At 38.2% G+C, this 21,027-nt stretch overlaps 1 protein-coding gene across 2 annotated transcripts in view; it reads right to left on the reverse strand.

The window, feature by feature from the left end:
• Positions 1-84: 84 nt before the first annotated feature.
• MED14 (mediator complex subunit 14) overlaps positions 85-21,027 on the reverse strand; it is a 79,648-nt gene continuing 58,705 nt past the window's right edge. Inside the window, exons 22-31 of one of the 2 annotated variants that reach the window (XM_058291707.2) lie at positions 19,789-19,935; positions 17,588-17,699; positions 13,536-13,667; positions 11,432-11,614; positions 9,767-10,002; positions 7,964-8,143; positions 7,763-7,870; positions 5,343-5,468; positions 4,782-4,974; positions 85-2,222 (exon numbers count right to left, since the gene is read on the reverse strand). In XM_058291707.2, the coding sequence (XP_058147690.1) occupies positions 2,149-2,222; positions 4,782-4,974; positions 5,343-5,468; positions 7,763-7,870; positions 7,964-8,143; positions 9,767-10,002; positions 11,432-11,614; positions 13,536-13,667; positions 17,588-17,699; positions 19,789-19,935 (1,491 nt within the window). In that variant the 3' untranslated portion in view covers positions 85-2,148. The remainder of the gene's footprint in view (positions 2,223-4,781; positions 4,975-5,342; positions 5,469-7,762; positions 7,871-7,963; positions 8,144-9,766; positions 10,003-11,431; positions 11,615-13,535; positions 13,668-17,587; positions 17,700-19,788; positions 19,936-21,027) is intronic. The other variant, XM_058291708.2, reaches the window with a different exon arrangement.

Genomic DNA, 21,027 nt, shown 5'->3' on the forward strand with positions numbered 1-21,027 from the left:
CTAAAACCACCTATTAGGAAAAATCACTATGGGCATCCGGTCCCTTTGGTTGAACCTTGGTAACAAAAGAGGCAAAAGGCATGATTTTGTGATGAAGCCTAAAATTCAAATGCTAAATGTTTTCAAACTTTAATAAGGTATATATCAATTCCAAGTATCAAGCATATCAAAATTCAAATTCATGGGTTGACTCTTAATAAGCATAGAAAGCAAATTCTGTTCACTGAATCCTACCTGACTTTCAATCTGTACAATGCATTCAGAGGTAAGTTAAAATTGGGGGGGAAAAGTGTCCAATGAATGCATCACATTTAAAAATGGATTTAACATTTCTAAACCACACTTAAAAAAGGAAAATACTTGAAAAGTTAACTCTATTAATAAAATTATTTGAAACAATGTTATTCTGCAGATAAAAATACAATTCTTATTTATACATGTAGATGTCTAAATGACAGAAAGGATTCAACATCAATTAGAAAAGGGCTAAGACATCTTAGATAGCCAAACTGATCTTACTATCATTGTAAGAACTGAAAACAGAAAGATAAAAGGTAAGTTAAAGGAAAGATAAAAGTTCATTCGCCTGCTCCTGAACAGTGGCAGAGTTGGGTGAGAAGCAGGAAATGAAGGCAGAAATAAGACATAGAAGAAAGGCAAAGAAGGCCTCAACTCTGAACAAAAACGAACAGAGAATCAAGCAAATTCAGAACAGATATGATATAGCTGCAGTGAGATGCTCAATACTAGAATTTGGTAGTTGGTAGTTGCAGAAACTCGATTAAATCATCTTAAAAGTAGAATCAGACAAAGGATCTACAGTTTAACGGAGATCCAGTATTATAGTGACCAGTTAACTCCGCATGGTGTTATTTTTTTAAAAACTTTCCTAATGAGGTCAAACCACCAGAAGACCTTTGCCTCAGATGGTGTTCTTAGACTTTAGTCTCTGACTGACTGGGAGAGACATCACAGTGCTTGAAAAAGAAACCCCGTGGAGATATGTCAGTACCAGAAACTACATTTGACTCTGGATTTTGGATTCTTCGAAGTAAGGTGACTGCATCAGGTCTCTCTCAAGCAAAGCATGCTATCTTTTTATTGACAATGAATTCAGCTGGGATTGTTTAAGAGTTGAGGGGGAGAATTTGAGCAAGATAAAGAAACATTTCAGGAAATCTCATGCAAGGGTAAAGCATTAAAGTCCTTTGTTTCCTAATTAAGGTTGTAAGCAGAATTATCTTGTAAACTAAATTTGCCTAGCAGAAAAGTTACACATCCTCAATAGATGAGAATGATTGCATTATTTGGGATCTTTGCTCAATTATGACACCCTTGCTGTCTCTTCTCAAAGACTAGGTTCTTTAATTTTAACCCAAATCCTACACTGAAAGACCACCGAAATGCTAAATGTCAACCACCAGTCAATGAGGAATGTTTGAAGAAAATAAATTAACCTTGAAATAAAAAAGCAGATGCTTTTGGTCAAATTTCAGACACGTATTGTTAGAAATTAATTACTGGCCCCACCAGGTCAGAGATGAAGGGAGGCCCTGAGAAGTTTATAGCGTTTATACACACACAAGTGAGTGTCACTGTTTTTGTTTTTGTTTTTGTTTTAACCTAGTTTTATTAAATATTGCTTCTTAGGGATCTGTTTATAACAACTCCCAGAACATTTTCATGTAAGGATTCAAAGCGGTCATATTAAAATACAGCTTCAATATAAAGTTTATCACAGTTTTACAGTATTCAAAAATGACAGACCTGCCTTAAAAAACAAAACAAAAACCAAAAAAGGACTGTTACACCCAAAACATAAGAAAACAATTAAATAAACAAGGTTTGGCATTTCCATAACTTTATAGTATAAAACAGAATATTAAATCTATTACTGGCAAGTGGACACTGACGTATTACCTAGTTTGAAATGTGTCCCATTGAAACACACTATACAAGTTCACTATACAAAAGATTGATGCTCTTTTTGATGAAAGAAGTGCACCCTGAAATTTTTTTTTGCCAGTTTAAAATATTTAGCTCTTAAAGTCAAAAAGTCCTTTTTTTTTCTTTTTTAAACTGAAGGCTGAGTTCAGATTTTTTGTTGTTTTGTCTCATTTGTCAGCCTTCCTGGTTTAAAAATAGTGTCTATGGATGCCCACCAGGGGGCAGTGTAAGATTAGCCATTAAATCACGAACAGCTGCAAATATTGTGCATTCACCTGCAACAGAGAAAAATGGTCATTAGCTATTCGCAATACAGGAAAGATGATGTTAACACACCGGTGAGGGAAGGGTAACTAAATTTAAAATCAGTAAGAACTTTAAAGATCAAAATAAAAGACTAAATTTTAACTGCTCATATTATAGGGGATTAAGTTTGGTGTTAAGTATCAGATGCTTAGTTTGGGTTTTGTTTTTTTCCCTCAAGAAATATTGGACAATTCCCAGTTAGGCTGAAATTTAAGATATGCCTAGGGTTTCTCTACAGAAAGACTGCATGCAGCGCTGGAGAAGCCTTTGAAGTTGGGCTTTACTTGCTTAAATATTTTGAATCTAATGAAAGGATGGCTTTTATATTTATGCCTTACTTATAACCTCAGTAATGTCTTTATCAAGTTGCATAAAAGACTACATGAAAATGTCTATGGCAGCGTTGTCTGATAGAACATTTCCACAATGATGGAAATGTTCTGTACTTGTGCTGTGGCTACTGAGCACTTAAAATGTAGTTAGCTAGTATGACTGAGGAACTGAATTTTAAACTGTAATTAATTTTAATTAATTTAAAATTAAATAGCCACCTGTAGCTAGTGGTGGTCATGTTGGACAGTGCAGGTCTGAGGCATCTATTGCTCCTAAGTTTTAAGGAAATGGTCAACTTCTACAGTTCAACATTAAAATCAGCTAAATTTTTTAAAAAAGTGGTTTTTCTTAAAAGCAATTCACAGGGGTAGGGAGGTGATGGATTTGGGAGGAGTAGAGGGAGGCTAAAGTATGCACACCAACAATCCAAAAATGAGATTTGTTTGGGGACTGATGATTCATTCTCTCAATTTCCCCTTTGCTAAAAGAAACTGAACACTCCTGCCTCTCATTTCCTGTAAATAGTACAAGTGTTTAAATATTATAAATCCAAAATGGATGTAATAGTACACACTAAAAGCTGGATTCCTTCCACTAGAGAGCATGGCCTAACACATTATGGTGGCTAAAAGTGAGGGAAGAACTGGACCTCATTTGAATAAACGGCCTTCTGGCAAAGGTCAGTATGTACAATGATACTGTGCAAGTTACTGCCAACCTTCTCTCCCACCACTGGCAAATTAAGGTATAGGGAAAAAAAAAGAAATCTAAAGGTTTGTTGTCCAGCCTAAGGTAAAAGTTAAAAAAAAAAAAGAGAGAGAGAGAGAAACACTTCTAAATATCCCAACAATTTCTTAAAAGGAGAAGTTCTATCTTTTTTTCTCTTTTTTAAAATCACATTTTCATTACTGCCAGGTAGGAAAACTTATTTGATCCCAACAGGATCAAAATATGATTTCCTTTTAATTTTGAATTCCATAAGACATAATAATGGTAGTCATCTGCTTGGGCAGGAATGATGTTTGTTATCGAAGTTCTATTACACAGCTATTCTAAGAATTCTGATAGCTTTAAACTTTGATTCTTGAGAACCAGTTTTAAGCTGAAAGAAGAGGTAAGTCAAAGAATGAAAGTAGAAAATTAGAAGTGGAAGAAATATTACAACAAAAGAAGCATACCCTTCTCTACTGCCCAGTGTATTCCTAATAGACTATAATTAAATGAAAACTCACCTATGTATATAATACGGGGAAACAAACAGCTAAAAATAAAATTTCTCCCATAATTCCTGCTTCTAGTAAAATTGTGACACTGAGATAACTGAAAATGTTTCAGAGAACAACTTCCCCTCATTTTAAAACATAATTCTTTAGTCAAACTATTTTGAATGGAGAGGATTTTCCTTAACACTAGAAATAAGCAAAAATTCAAATTAAATTAAAATTTAGTTTCTTTAATATTAGAAATAAAATGGAGAAAAGCTCTCTTTGCTGAGCTTTATCCTTTGGAGGCCAAAATTTAGCTCTGCCAGGAGTTATATGTTAAGCGTATGCTACTACAGTAGGGAAGGGACCTTGTTTATTTTTCCAGAAACATTCTGGTTTTCTCGAAAATGTTCCGTTTGAGAGCTTCATTGTGCACTTGGTGAAAAGGTTCACTTGCACCCACCTTACACTTATATAAGAAGCCCAAAAAGCAGTGATGCCATTTGTATCAGCTTTTATTCTTCACAAAACATTTAGAAGATACAGAACTTTTAATGATAGTATTCTATTCATGATTGAACCATGAAATATGAGAAATCAACATGCATTTCAACTTTGTGAAGTACAGAGTGGCAGGTATCAAAGATAGGGAAGGAATTCACAGCCATGGAAAATTTTTATCATCCTAACCTAGGACTTTATAGCAATATGTGCTATAAGTACAAACTTCTGGCATTAACAACTGGGTCAGTCCCGGTAGTAAATTATGAACAAAACTAAAGTCCAGGCAGCAGAGAAATGGACAAAAATGAAGAACCAGTGAGAAAGAAAAAAGCAACAGGCAGACATTTAGAGGGCCACAGCAACCAGAATTCTATTACTGGGGTTGGGGGAAGGTTAGGGAGGGAGAAGAGGGGAGGAGAAGGGGATGTATCTCAAAAGAACTTTTATAACATACAGGCAATAAAATACTGTCTACTGGTCATGTACCTTGTCGTGGTGGATTCATCTCTGCAAACCTCTTCAGAATGTTGCTGACCATCATGGGAGCAGCAACAGAAGAGTTCTGCTGTCTGGGAATGTCTGCCTGCTGAGTTGTACCTGACGCCATGTCATAAATGATTGGAACTATAATACTAACAGGTTCTTGGGGAGGGACTGATGTTTTCTGAGTTAGCTGAAGCTGTAGACACACAACACACACAAAGAAAATAAAAACATAATGAGAAAGTAAAATATTTGTCTCCGTTTATCAAAGGCACTATCACTTACTGCACTTTCAGATTAAGATACAACAAGCAAAAGAAAATTAAATATGACAAGAAAAGTGGCTTAAGATGCAACTGTGGCACATAATTATCTAGTTCAATAAATGTCTGTCTATCCACAGGATCCAGGATTCCATGAAATCTAAACTGACAGTTAAGGAATCTGGCTCTGTATTTGGCAGCAATAGATAATTTATGCAGTTATCCAGAAGTTGCTCTATTATCCTCACGAGGCTTTTGACCCAGAAGCTCTGCACACACACAGCTGCTAGGTGGTACTTACAAAGAAAAGCATTTTAGACTTCAGCACCACAGCAGGCGTCCCAGGAGGTGCAATTGGTGGTGCGCTGGGAGGGATCGTCAAGCAAAACTGAACGTTCCATTTCAGTTGTGTTGCCTGGTCAGGGAACTGTTTTAGGGGGAAAAAAAAAAAATCAAGATAAAGTCATGAACATTTAAAATTATGTTCAAGTAGAGGAATCTGACAGGTTAGAATTTTATTTTTTGCCTAATTATTAACAGAACATAAAATTGATTTTTAAAAAAGGTTATAAAAAATGAATGGGCTAATATGAAAAAACAAAATGGAATTTATAAAAATGCAATAATTTAAGTTAAAAACTCAATGTAAATGTTAAATAGCAATTAGATAAAACTGAAGACAGCATTCATAAACTAGAAACTAAAGATCAAACTACAGCCCAAGAGACCAGAAGGATAAGAATGTGAAAGTCTAATATTTGTAATCAGAATTCTGGAAAGGGATTGTGGCCAGCATTGTTAGTTGTTTCCAGTATTCATTCTCCTCCTTTCCTACAATAAACAGAACCCCTGATTTTCAGTGGGACATATGAGAGCACTGAATAAAGAACTACATTTCTAGACCCTCTTGCAGTTAGATGTGGCCACGTCTTGGACAATGGTATGTAAGTGGGAGTAGGGCACACAACTTTACTTAGAGGAAAGAGAGTATGCCCGTCTCCTGCTTTTCTGTCCTATTATCAGGACTGCTGAATGGAATGGTCCCAGTCATCAAGAAAGAACCACTGGCTGAATTAAGAACAGAAGCCACTCATGGCAGGGTAATATGATAGAAGGAGCTTGGGTCTCTGACATTATGACTCCACCTAACAGCCCTGGACCCCCTATCCTGGGGCTTTGACATAGGAGAAAAACAAACTTCTATCTTATTTAAGCCATAGGAATTATGGGCTTGCTGTCACTTATAGCTAAACCTAATGCCAACTAAACCAGAGAAATATTATAAATCTGTACAATTCAGCATGTTAATAGGAAAAAGGATAAAACCACATTTCAATAGATGCAAAAAAAAGAAATGATAAAATTCAATGCTCATTATCAAAATTTTAAACTAGAAAGAGGACACTTCCTCAATCTGACAGTATCTACTGAAAACCCACAGAAAACATTATACTAATTGGTGGAATGATTACAGAAACTTGATATATGATGGATGTGGCATTGCAGATCTGTGGAAAAAGGGTAGATTACTATATAAATATTGTTAAGGCAACTGATTATTCATATGGGAGGAAAAAAACAGAAATTAGGTCATTACCCCACACCATACACAAAAATCAATTCCAGGTGGGTTAGACTTAAAGGTGAAAAGATTAGGGGTGAGAAGGGAGTTGCCGAAGACCAGAAGACAGAATTCTCTTCTGTTGCTGGTGGAAGTGTAAACTGGTACAAGAACTTTGTTTGGAAATAGATGTGCATCATCTAATTAAGTTACACATACGAACTCTTCTGTGCTCCACTCTTATCATTTGTTTAAGATGGGGCAGAAATCAGTACTTATTCATAAGGTTGAGCAAATTAGGTGAGATACCACATGTAAAATTTTTAATATAGAAGCTAATAGTTATCATATGGAAAGCTATACAACAGTGAAAATGAGTGAACTCCAGATACCTACTTCAATAAGGATGATCCTTACAAGCATAATAATGAATAAAAAGAGCAAATCATAAAAGAATTCAGTATATACTATTTATCTAATATTCGACATTTACACCTTAAGTAATATATTGCTTAGGAAGCTTATATATGTGGTAAAAATATTAAGAAAAGGGAAAATGGATACAAAATTGTTCTTGTGGGTAAAGAAAGGGGATATAATCAACAAAGAACACTTAAGAGGCTTCAAGGAGTTAAGAGCAATGGTCTCTTTCTTGAGCTCTGTGGTGAGATGTTTTATTTTTATTATTAGTCTTTAAAACATACATGTATTATAAATTTTTACATGATCTATTTCATAATAAAAAAAGGAAAAAGTATAAAATAAGGATGTTTAGGTGATAATTTGTAAAAAAAAAAAAGTTTATGGGAGAACTCTATGTATTTGCTTTTATGAATGGACCCTCTGGAAGAAAGAATAAGCAAGATACTGGAAATTCTGGCTGCCTGTGGAGAGAGGAGCTGGATGGCTGTACAGGATCAATGGGAAATTTTTCACTGTATCATCCTGAAGTTCTAAATTCAAAAGCTACAACAGGATTGTGTTACCTATTCAAAGTTAAATAAAATTTAAGTTAAAACAGAGAAAAATGTAAGAAGATTGTAAAATATTAAAAAAATGTAAAAATGTAAATGGGTGAAAGCCAGTGAACACTGCTCCCACCAACGCCAACCTCTTCAAACAGACCTTGCTATAAAAATATATCTTTCTCTATAACTTACCAACTCTAGCTTCATAATATGCACACAGTCCCTGAGGATGTGTGTAGGAGCTCCTAACAGCTTGGTGAAGGCTATTAATGTATTGGCTTTAAATGGCGGTCCTGCAACCTATGAGAATAAATAAAGCAAATTAATCTTCATTCTACCCCAACTCTTCTATTTCATTAAATATATTAAAATCATACATTATTAAGCACATACTCTTGTTTCAAAGAATTTCTCCAAAACCTGAAGTTCATCAGGTTTCCACTGCCCTGCATTTTCAGGTGTCACTTTCAGCTGAAGTGTTTGATTGGTTTTGGGACTAAGGGCTACTCTGCATTTCAGAGCATCAGTCTTAAACATGATCACTCCCGGTTCATTGGAATTAATCAGCTGTAGCTACAAAACAAGAAGGATACACAAAATTTAACATGTAAGACATTAAAGAGAACATGAAAACGTTACTAAGAGAACTGCAATGAAAGGAAAACAACTAATGTGATACCTGTTCCAAAACAAATAATGGTATCTAGGTATTGCCTATCAACAACTGTTAGCATCACAAAAAGAGGGGCAATCAGACATTACATATTTCTTTATGGCAGAACAAAATACTACCTATAAAGTATTCTTGCAAAACAGGAGCAACAACAAAAAACCTTGAATTTGAATTTAGTAGCCACATCCAGAGGACTGATCAATATTACAGGAAATATGGGGATCAAAAGAACATGTTGAATGATTCCAAGGGGATGCAATCAGCAAAATGCAGACTGTTAGAAACTCTATAGACAAATGACTTGGTTTCCTCAACAAATAAATTGTGTAAGGAAAAAAGAAAGAAGACACAGAAGAGGAGCCAGTATTTTTAATAGGGACTTCAAATGAGGAAATCGGGACAACTAGGTAGGGTGATAATAAGCTATTTTTTAGGGATAATAATGGTACAGTGTTTTTTTTAAGTTCATATAAAAATTATTTATGGATGAAATGATATGATTCTGGGACTTGCTATCAAACAATAGGACATAAAGATGAAGGAATACTGGTATGCATTAACTGTTGAAGGTGAGTGATGAGGCCATAATGCCTCATTATACTATTCTCTTACATATGCTTAAAACTTCCCACAACAAAAAGTGTTAAAAAGTGGCACAATGGGGGAAAAAAGAATAAAGAATACAATAATGTTAGATATGGATTGGGCCCTTTTTGTAGCCTGGGGGTTAGTAAACATTTTCTGTACACAGGGCCACAGAACAAATATTTTAGGCTTTAGGGGACATATGGTCTCCATTGCAACTGCTCAACAATGCTGTTGTAGTGCAAAAGTAGCTATAGACAATCCAGCACAGCTGTGTTCCAATGAAACTTTATGTACAAAAACAGGTGGCAGGCAGGATTTGGTCCCTGGACTGTAGTTTACTGGTCTGACCTATCTTCTAGCCTAATAATGTTGATTAATGATGTGCAAAATGTGCAAACTGAGGTTCAAAGAGCTGAAAACTAAGATGCTTGGTGTCAACCTCAGGGTAGATATTTTAGATGATCACAATTTTCACTACCTCTAACACATACATGTATCAATAATATAACATAATTATGATTAATATGTATTCAATGTTTTACATGAAATATCTCAAATTCCCACAATACTATCAGCTAGGTAGATATTATTACCTATTACTATTAGAAAGATGAAGAGATGTGCCCAAGATCACACAAGCAGGTGAAATGGCCCGGCTACTAATCCAGGCGGCCTGACTCTAGACCTGGCACTCTCAAATCAGACCTATGGGCATCACCACAGGATAGGCTAGAAGTCATTTGCAGTAAGAGCTTTAAATAAATTCAATAGTTAATGCATTTAAAAAGCAGGTTTCATACTTGTGATCATAAATAATTTTATTTCAATGGAGACTCAGATTCAAAGCCAGTCTGCCTGCAAAGACATTCCAGAAGGCAAAGAGTTACTTGGACCTTGGAAAAATCACCACTTACAAGGTCATTAGGTACCCATACCGTTTCTTGTTGAATAATTCTTTGAAGGTGTCGTCTCATGATGACTGATCCAAGGAATCTCTCAAGTGGAGAACAAAGGTAACTACCAGCCAGGCCAGGCACAAGGCCTGGTGTTGGAGAAGGCAGCAATAAAATGTTCAAGGCACTGTGAGTGAGGATGGTGGGTATGGATGCTGCCCAAGAGCGCTGAGGTAGTTTACGAGGAGGAGGCATGTTTGTTGGCATTGTTTGGGAACCTTTTGAGAAAGAAAACATGTACATTACATTTACTTAGAAATACAAACTACCTCAATTTTTTGTTTTGTTTTTATTACAAATCTTGGGTATTCTAAATCAAGCCATACAGTTTTAGTTACCCTTTGTGGTGAATCCTAGGCAAAAATGGCCACAATTATCTTCCTTCCTGTATCCGTGCCCCCCCTGCAATGTGACTTTGCTCTTCCTCCTTCAAGAGCTCCTCTGACTCCTTCAAGAAGTGAAGTCTATTTCTCCAAACAATCTGACTGGCCTTGAGACTTACTATGGACAACAGAATGTGGTGGAAGTTACATCCTGCAAGTTGCAAAACTAGGCTTCCACTCGCTCTCTTGGAACCCTGTCCTGTCACCAGGAACAAGCCCAGACTGGTATGATCAGGTATGAGAGACCACATGGAGCAGAGGGCAGCTATCCCAGCCAGCCCCTAGCCAACCCAGCAGTTGACCCCAGACACATGAGCAAGCCCAGCAGAGACTGGAAGAATCACCCAGCTGTATTAGCCCAATTCTGCCAACCTGCAGAATTCTGAGCTAATATATGGTGGTTGTTGTAAGCCATTAAAAGTAATGCAGCAAGCTAATTAATGTACTTGTACAGTTTTTTCTTTTCTGTATTTATTTGCATAACCTTGTCAGTTAACTTAAGGTAATTTTTAAAAAATTTTTCTCTCTCTCCCCTTTCCCCTCCCCCACCCCGGTTGTCTGTTCTCTGTGTCCATTTGCTGCATGTTCTTCTTTTTGTCTGCTTCTGTTGTTATCAGTGGCACGGGAATCTGTGTCTCTTTGTTGTTGCGTCATCTTGCTGCGTCAGCTCTCTGTGTGTGCGGTGCCATTCTTGGGCAGGCTGAACTTCTTTTGTGCTGGGCGGCTCTCCTTACGGGGTGCACTCCTTGCACGTGGGGCTCCCCTACGCGGGGGACACCCCTGCGTGGCACGGCACTCCTTGCACACATCAGCACTTGTGCGTGGGCCAGCTCCACACAGGTCAAGGAGGCCCAGGGTTTGAACCATGGACCTCCCATGTGGTAGACGGATGCCCTATCCACTGGGCCAAGTCCGCTTCCCTAAAGCTTGCCATTTTAATTTAGTGGCACTAACTGAATTTACAATGTTGTGTGACTATTACCATAAGGTATCTTTTGAGGTCCAGGATGGCAGCTAAAAGCAAGCGGTCATGTCAGAGGTACTGGAACTCACCTCATAAGATTTTTGCAGGAGACATTCCTCTTACATTTTATCTGACTCTGCAAATTAGCTTTGTTAACCAATTTACTAAAAGGAAGTTTAAGCAATTAAATATCTCCATTCAGAAAGTTGGTCATGACTTTCAAATGTGAGGATGAAGTAAAATAGGACATGTGCTGGTTATACTAAAAACCAAAACAAAAATGCTGATGACACTACTTACTTGTTCCAGCCCGAGGTGAATGAGAAACATCTGGAACTGGAGAATGTAGTGATGGGTTAGCTGGTGACATTCCAGGCATGCGTGTTGCTGGAGAGGGGCCAGATACTTGAGGTGACCCTGGCCAGTTCCCTGCTCGTCCACTTGGTGACACCATAGTGTAAGGAGAACTAGGGTCAAGTGTTCCTGTAAAAACGTTAACTAATGGTTTTCAAAACCTGTATTTTAATAACAATAAAAATATATCCATATGACAGTGTTCAAACCCTTATACGGTGATGAATCTATTTTTTGTTTCACTAAGACATTTTACTACAACATCATACTTCTCAACAGGCCACATTTGGATCTCTAGTCTGTGCAGTTTATGTACTTTTTAATGTGACAAGAAATTAGAAAAATAAGAACTAAGATAAAGTTCACTTTCGCATAAGCTTCAACATGTGTATTATGTAACAATCTACTTTATGCTATAAACCAATTGACTATAAGGTTGAAAATATTAACCAAAAAATTTCAAAGCTCCTTTAAGGGCAGGAATCTTCTCATTCTTTTTAATTAACCCTCACAAATTATGATTTCGTTGTGAATAAAGAAGGATGAGGAAAGGGAAAATTTTCATTTTCTTTATTTAGTAAAGGACACTGACTAAGAAATAACCCAAGAATCAAGTTTTGAGAGCAGCAACTCCCTGAACAATCTGGTATTTAAATTAAATATCCTGAAGGTATCTCCAACATATTATTTACATTCCCTTATAATAATTATGACAAACTAAGAAAATATTTCTACCATGTATCAGAGAGTAAATACAGTCCTTACTTATAAAAAGAAGTCTTATAAATCAATAAAAAAGGAAGAATACCAGAAGAACATAGGCAAAGGATATAAACTGGCAGGCACAAAATAAGAAAACACCAAAGACTAATAAACATTAAAAAAATCCAACTTCAGTAATAATCAAAGAAACATACATTAAACAGTAAGATACCATTTTTCACCCATCGAAATGGCCAAGATTTTAAAAAATCATAATACCCTGTGTTGGCAATGATGCAGGAAAACAGACATTTTCATATGATGCTATAGGAAACTGGTATAGCCTTTCAGGTGAGCAATTTGCAAAATGTTTCAAAAGCTTTAGAATTTCTCAAACCCTTTGAGACATAGCAGTTCCACTTCTAGGAACTTACCTAAGGAAATATTCATGATGTGAGCAGAGATGGCACCATTTTTAATTGTGAAAAAATGGAAACATTCTAAATGTGTAACAATAGGAAAGCAGTTTAATTATGGTATGCCCAGACAAAAGAATGCTATGAAGTCATTTTATATTATGATGATGTTGAGTTTTTACTGACAGAAATGTCCCACAAATATTACTAGTAAAAAGGAAAATTACAGACACTACACAGCTATAAAAAAATGAGAAAGCTCTTTATGTTCTGATATGGCATGATATTCATGATACAATAGGTAAAAAAAGGCACTGAACACTGTATGGTATGCTACCATGTGTGTAAAATAGAGGAGTAAAGAACACTTACATGTATTTGTTTGTGTATGCACAAAACATCTCTGCAAGAGTACATAAAATATTAATAACACTAAATGCCTCTAGGCAGAGGAACTAGGTGGTTGGTGGAGTAAAAAGGAAACATTTCACTGACTACCTCTTGAATTCTGAATCTATTTGAACCAATTCAAAATAGAATTTTTGAGTTTAAAAAGTCAAGTCTCAAAACAATACATATGGTAGGGTCCCCATTTTTGGGAGGGAGTGGGGATGTTTGAGGGGGAAGACAAGTAGATGGGTAGAGAGCAAGCAAAAGCAACAGATTCGTGAGCCGGCAAGTGAGCAGGGAGTGCAGCAAGACAGAGCGAGCCAGACAGGGAAAGGGAGACAAATTTCAAAGCAGAGACAGACTAACTGGTGATTATCTGTGCATGGTAGGATTAGAGAAAATTTATTTTCTCTTTGCTCAAGCAGTATTTTTGCTATTTCCCAAAAAAACGTGGCATTTTGCAATAAGAAAATAACCTATTTAACAAAAACTACTTTCATGTCAAGCTCTTATGCTCTAGCCATTTCCATGTATGGACTCACCATGTGGACTAGCAAAACTGGCCCCTGGTCCTATTGAGATTCCATGCGAGGATGGGGGAGGAGTTGGAACAAATGACGCTGGTGATGGGGCTCTCAAAGCCCCACTGGGGGAGCTGGCGGCATGCAGATTTCCTAATAAAGGAAAATAATTATCGATGATCTTGCAGGACACATATTATGTCCTGTCCAAGGACCCCAAGTTAAGAATCTCTCTGCAGACTTAAGAAACAAGTATTAAACTTCACATCAATAGTGCTAAGAAAAACTAGAAAGATTTCATTATCAAAAAGGAAAGAGAGATCAATTCCATGGGGCCCAAATTTCAGTTCTTATACTGACAGTTTTTTTTTTTTTAATACCCAGTGCACTTTTTATTTATTTGCTCCCTCATTCAACAAGTAGGTACAAATGCCAACTTCATCCAGCACTGTCCTAAGCACTGGGGATGCAGCAGTTAACAAAAAAGACAAAAATTCTTGCCCTTGTGGAGCGTATATTCTAGTATAATGAGTAAGACAAACATGTCAGGTAGTGGTTAAATGCTAGGGAGAAAAATAGAGCAAGGTAAGAGGTGGGACGATACCATGTAGTGGTGGAGACAGGTGCTGTTCTTTATATACAGCAATCAATGAAGACCAAAGAAGGGGGCATTTGAACTGAGACACAAAGAAAGGGAAGGATAAGGCTTAAAGATATTCCCAGGCAAACAGAAGAGCCAGTGCAAAGGCCCCAAAGGTAGAAGTAGGTATAAATACTGGAGGATGCCAGTGTGGCTGTGAGCAAGAGGGAAAGTGGTAGGAGATGAGGTCAAAGAGGTTGGGAAGGGGGACCAGATCACACAGGGACTCGGAGGCCACTCTAAGGACTTAAGGTTTACCCATAATGAGATGGAAAGCCACTGCAGAGTTTGGGACAGAGGAGCCATGAACTAACATCTGTCCCAGAAGGATCATTCTAACTGCTGTGTGAGAACAATACAGAGCTGGGGCAGGGACAAGAAATCAGCTGGAGGTAACTGCTATAATCCAGGTGAGATGATTAGTGGCTTGGAGAAGGGTATCAGAGATTCAGGTGGTGAAAAGTGGTAGGATTCTGGATAAATTCTGAAGACAGAACCAACAGTATTTCGTGACTGACTGAATGTGGAGCTTGAGAAAAAGGGGAGTCCAGGATGACTGGAACAGCCTTGGCCCAAGTGGCAAGAAGGAAGGGGCTGTCATTTACTGAGGTGGGTTTTTGGGGGGAGGAGCAGCACTGGGGGCAGGGGTGGGGAACCAGGAGTTTGGTTTGGCCCTGTTGAGTTTCAGATGGCTACTCAACAACTACATGAAAATGCTGAAACCATTTGTAAATACTGAATTAGAACTCAGGGGAGAGGTCTACATTGGAAATATAAAATGGCAGTCAGGAGCTGAAAGATGCTGTTTCAAGTCATAGGACTAGTTTTCATTTAGGATTATGAAAGGGGAAAGTGTGACTACCAAAATTATGAATAAATGCAACATTAAAACATTTGTTATATCACTATAACCATCTTTAACATCAGCAAGCTTCATATTTTCCTGTTTTTATGTTCTATGATACCAAATGCACAGTGCCTGACACTAAATATGTCGATAAAACCAATTAACCTTTAAATGTTGTATTTACTCATTATTGCTGTGTGACCTGAGCAAGTGACTTAACTCTCCATGTCTCAGTTTCACCTCTATAAAATGGAGACAATAATAATACCTATTGCTGGGTTTCCTGTAAGAATTAAATGGGTCAAGTGCTTAGAAGAAAGCTTGGCACTTAGTAGGCACCATATACATGTTTGCTACTATAGTTATTTTAAAGTAACTATTTACCTTTCTATGCAAAAAGTCTCAACTTATATCTCAGAAACACACCCCCCTTGGGTTTGATAACACCGTTTCTCCTGTTCTACTCCTTGCCCCCAGCTGTTCCCAGGCTCCTAGACAGTTACTTGGTGACATTCCTTGGGGAACTGAGCTCACCCACCTACTTCCTGGGCTTCAACAGCCCAAGATATGACAACAACCTCAAGGCTTCATCTGTGATCCAAGTGTCTCTGATGATATGTAGGCCTCATATATCCAACTCTCCATTGGACTTCATGGTTTAGAAGTCTTCCAAGGATTTGAAAAATCAACAGGTTCAAAAGAACTTACCTCCTTCCCTGTGAAATCTGCTCCTCCACCACTCTTGTCCTTCTCAGTTACGCAAACTTAACCCTGAGCAGCCCTTCCATTACCCAGACAATAAGGTCCAAAATCTCTAACACAGTCCCATCTGTCTCCCCTAGCTCTTCATGCTCCAGCCATTCAGGACAGTCCACAGTCTTCAGGGATCTCAGGCTTCACATATCCTGCTCACTCTGCCCAGAACACCCTCTTCCCTCCACGTCCCTGTACCAGGCTAATTCCAAACCATCCTTCAAGGTTCAGCTTAACCAGTGTTGGGAGGCAGGGAAGGCATCCAGGGCAGAAATGATGAAACCCTTTTGCTCAGTCCCCTTTTGTAACTCCTTCTAACACTCACCTCAGTGGCATACCAGATAAAGACAGCAAACATAGGAAGCACCCCCCCACAAAAGAGAATTTTAAGGTTTTAAAAGTGAGGATCTATTTTTTTTTTTTAAACCCACACTACTGTAGTAATTTGAAGGGTAATCTGAATGGCTACTACGTGAGAGTTGGGGTGGGATCTGCCAGAATGCAAGTGCCCAGGCAGTGACTGGGCAATATGAGCAACAAAGCAAATTATAATGGGCTGATTAAAAGTACTCTGGTTAGAGGCATTTGTTACACGCCAGGTCCCATATTAAAACACTTCGTGTGGATGATTTAATTCAATTCTCACACCTCTAAGATAAAGGTATTATATTTTTCCCAATTTAGAAAGCAGTTAGCTGGTTTACAAGTAGTGATGCCCCTACATCTCTCATCTGTAGTCTAACAAGGTTTTGCTAGTCAATACAAACTCTGAATTATTAATGTGAAAACCTATATGCAAATATATTTGTTGTGTTTACGTCACTTACAAGTCAGAGTTTTATGCAACATATTTTTCCAGTTTTCTGATAAGCCCAAATGCCTTCAATTGGTACAAAACTATTAATGTATTAACATTCTTTATTTGATTCGTCTGATATATTTATATCAAGGGTGTTTTGTTTTTACTATACAAAAACTTTTTAAATTATTTAATTTCCCACATATTTTACATCCCAAATTACATATCATACCTTTTATGCTAGTACTTTTTTAAAAAAAAATCATTATGCTCTAGAAATATTATAGTAGGCATGGAAGCTCTTAGGTAAGGGATCATCTACCCCAGAAATCTGATTATCACCTTCCTTGCTAGATGATAAATTCAAGAGCAGGGCCAGTATCTGGCTCGCTGAGAAATACCTGGTACCATGCAGCATTTAGCACAGATCAAGTGCTCAAGAGATACCACTCTTCAGTTAAAAGTAAAAATCTGACACTCTCAAGTGATTTTAGAGTGCACTTCATGGGGCCACCAAGAGTCATTTTGTCTAGACAAGCAGGCCGTGTACTACCTAACTCTAGAGGGCACCATTCACATATACCAGGGGTTGGCAACCTTTTTCTGTAAGGGGCTGCTATAGCAGCAAAGAAGCCACAGACAATACATAAATAGGTGTGGCTGCATTCCAATGAAACTACTTACAAAAGCAGAGCAGGTGGAATAATTTGGCCCATGGGGCTAGATAGGCAATAGTTTATCAACCTCAGATCATAGATTATATTATGGTTAGCACCCCTTGTAGTTGTGCCATGAGACTGGCCATGGGTAACAACACCTCCACTTAATTCAAACCTTTTACACACAAAGTCCTTCTGAACCATCAACACCGATTTCACAGCCCTGCCATAATGCATGAATAGCAAACATCCAGGCACAGATTAAAAAGCAGTTCTCTCTGAAGTCTAAGGCTACCTGCATAGTGCTTTTCAATGTACACAGATATATTCTGAATTTGGAAGCTGAGCATGACAAGAGAATAAGTAATATCTTACCTGGGGATTGAGTGTGCATCATAGAGGGAGACTGATTGACTGTGCTATGATAAGATGTAGGGGGTGAAGTAAGAGGATAAGCACCTGATGATCCTGGCTGCTTTGGAAATGGCTGAAAATAAGAAAATTAAATGTTGACAAAATAGTCAATTGTATACAGTATGATAGTGTAGCTTTCCCCAATTATACCTACAGTGCTAACATAAGCTTACATGCTTCACTGGTTACCAAATAGGAAACATGATGATAAAGACGTGCAAAATACACATCCATAACACAAACCTTTAAAAACTCCCTGACTTAGAAAATGTTTTAGAGGTAGCAATATCCTCATTCCTGACCTTGTATCCCTCAAGATGTTTTTTTTTTCTTGCTCATTTTAATCTACCATATTTCACTGACTCTACAACACAGTTTTTCCCCCACATTTTAACATCTCTGAAATCAGGGTGTGTCTTTCACTTGATGGCATATCATAGTTTAGTTTAACTGGCAGTATTTTTTCCTTCTTAGCAGTATATAAAAATTTCTGTGCATCTTACATTTGGTGGCATCTTAGAGTCAACGAAACATGGTAATTCACCTTGCCCTCATCACTGTCTATCTTCAACTCTAGTACTGAAATACCTGGACAATCCAATTACCTTCCTACTCTATATGTTTTCAGATTGAGTTATTATTCACATGTAATAAAGTGTATAAATTTTAAGTGTACAGCTTGATGAATTTTTACAGATGTTAACTACTGACAAAGATCAAGATAAACAACATAACCAGCACTCCAGAGGCCTTCCCTGTACATCTTCCAAGTCTTTATCATTTCCTCAAAAGCACTGTTCCGACTTTCATCACTCAAGCTTAGTTTTGCCTACTTTTGCATTCTGTATATATGATGAACATAATCTTTTGCCAGCCCTGTTCTCAAAGCTCTTCTCAGTTACTTCTTTTCCAAAAGAGAGGTGGCTCATGCCCCCTGCTCTGTATCAGGAACAGGGAACACATACATACAACAAAGTGGCTCCCACAGAAAGAAATGCACTTCTCTCCCATGATGGCCCAGCTTACTCAGAGGGCTAATATTTCCCTTGAGACAACCGCTGTCACAAGACCTATTGAGGGAAGATGAGCTCCACACCTTGGCTACACAGAAGCATTCACAAGGGATTTTGCTGAGTTTACCATTATTTTCATGAAGGTAAGAAGGGATGCAAATATTGAGTAGGAAAGAAATCTAAATAATTACCAGGGACAATATACCTTCCACAAAACCATCTTTCTGGTAAGAATCTAGTACTTTGTCAAGGATATAAGCACTAGAACTTCTCACTAGAAAGTTTCAATTACTAAACAGTAGACCAGAAGCTAGGCAATAGAAAATGTCAAAATGCCAAGCAAAGAGGATTTTCAGATCAATGCTGGTTCCAAGTAATGCTGTTTCATGAAAGCTTCTGGGTGAGAAGCAGTGAGCTATTTTGTAAGCGTAACCTAAAGGATGTTCCAAAGAGCCTTGCCTAGGGGTTGTGTGCTCACACAAAACTAAAAAATTGTAGATGCTGAAGACCACATCCCAGAGGTAAGAAGTCTCTCCACAACCACAATGAGTATTTTCCAGGCTGGGGAATTACACAGGACTGCTGAAGAGGTAAAGAATCACCAGTTGCCCTCTATTTCAGGATGATCAATGAGAGAACAAAGTTTTGAGTTGGTAGCCTGCTCAACACCCAGACACATGAAGATTATGGGGTAGAATTCAGAGCTCTTAAGATTCTATAATGTGGCTTATCCAAATAATCTGAAGACAAAGTCTTGAAATTTGTACATTTGTTCACTACAGAAGTCCCCCACGGAACATCACTAGACATTTAGTTTGCTGTGCTTGACTTTAATAACATCTCTCTTTCAAGACATGGTGATGGCACTCTCCCAAAGAACTCCATGATCCTATACATGGTGTTTCCACGTCACAATACATCCTTTTAAGAACACAGGTGAACTAAGTGAGGTTAAGACTATTTCCATTTAACTCCCATAACTGGACACTCCCTCCTCTTCTCTGCCACATTTTTTTTTTCATATGGATTTCATGGGCTTTTGGGGCCCAGCAAGAACCTCCTTACCTTTGAACAAAGAAGCCCAGGCACCTTTTGGATCTGTTAAATCACACATTTGCGACACCATTTGGAATTTCAGTCTGATATTACCTGTTGCTGGGGTGGTGGCTGGGGCTGGAGTTGTGATATTAAAGAATCCATCATATCTCCTCCTATAGGAGAAGGGGGATTATCGTCTTCATTTACAGACCTTCTTCGAGCATCCTGATTACTATCAACAAACATATTCAGGAATGTCTGTGGATATAAACAAGCAAAATGTAGGTTATTTTACTCAACTTTAAAAGATTTTTAATCATTTAGAGTAGTTTAACAGAAACAAGCATATCATGCCCATCACTGAAGTAAAGCTTTGAAATATGGTCACTAGTATTATGACAACTGAGAAAAGATAATGATATTTTGAAGGAAGGAGGAAACTGAAAAAACAACAACAACAACAAAAACAACATCCAGGGAAGCAGATGTGGCTCAAGTGATAAGGTCTTTGCCTACCATATGGGAGGACCCGGGTTCAATCCCTGGGGCCTCCTGGTGAAAAAGAAGAGAAAGTGTGCCTGTGCGGCAAGCCAGTGTCTGAGTGGCAAGTCGAGGGCCCACGTGGTGAGTCTAGTGCCCACACGAGTGCCCATGTGGCGAGCTGAGTGCCCGCATGGCGAGTCAGTGTCCACATGGTGAGCTGAGTGCCTGCACAAGTGAGTCACACAACAAGACGATGATACAACAAAAGAGAGATGAAGGGGAGAGTCAAGGTGAAGTGCAGCAGAGACCAGGAACTGAGGTGGCACAACTGACAGGGAACCTCTCTCCACATCAGAGGTCCCCAGGATTGAGTCCCAGTGAATCCTAGAGGAGAAAGACAAGAAGAGAAGACAAAAAGAAAAAGAGATATAAAAGATCGCACAGTGAATGGACACAGGCAGCAAAAAGAGCAGGGTGGGGGAGGAGGAGGGGAAGAATTAAAAACAAAACAAAACAAACCAAAAACATCCAGTGGATTAGGGTGTCCAGTAGACCAAGACGATGGAATAAGATGCACCAAGGTGCTGATATACGTACCTCCCCCCCCACCAATCTTTGAACAATTAGCAAAAACTGACAGAATCATCCTCCTCAAAACTCTGGAAAACAGTTAAAGGATTGCAGTAACTGGACAAGCGTCAAATCAAGAAAGCACAGCTTTGAAAGCAGTCAGAGAAGTTTGTGGCACCCTTGCTGGCCTCTCCCACATCCACTGCCCAGCGTGGTGTAGAACCAACCTGCACACCCAATGAAGGTCCCTGGCCCTGTTCTGGAGGGAGGAGAGTAACCCCCAAGCACATAATGGGG

The sequence above is a fragment of the Dasypus novemcinctus genome, chromosome X (genome assembly GCF_030445035.2).
Source record: "Dasypus novemcinctus isolate mDasNov1 chromosome X, mDasNov1.1.hap2, whole genome shotgun sequence".
NCBI lineage: Eukaryota > Metazoa > Chordata > Mammalia > Cingulata > Dasypodidae > Dasypus > Dasypus novemcinctus.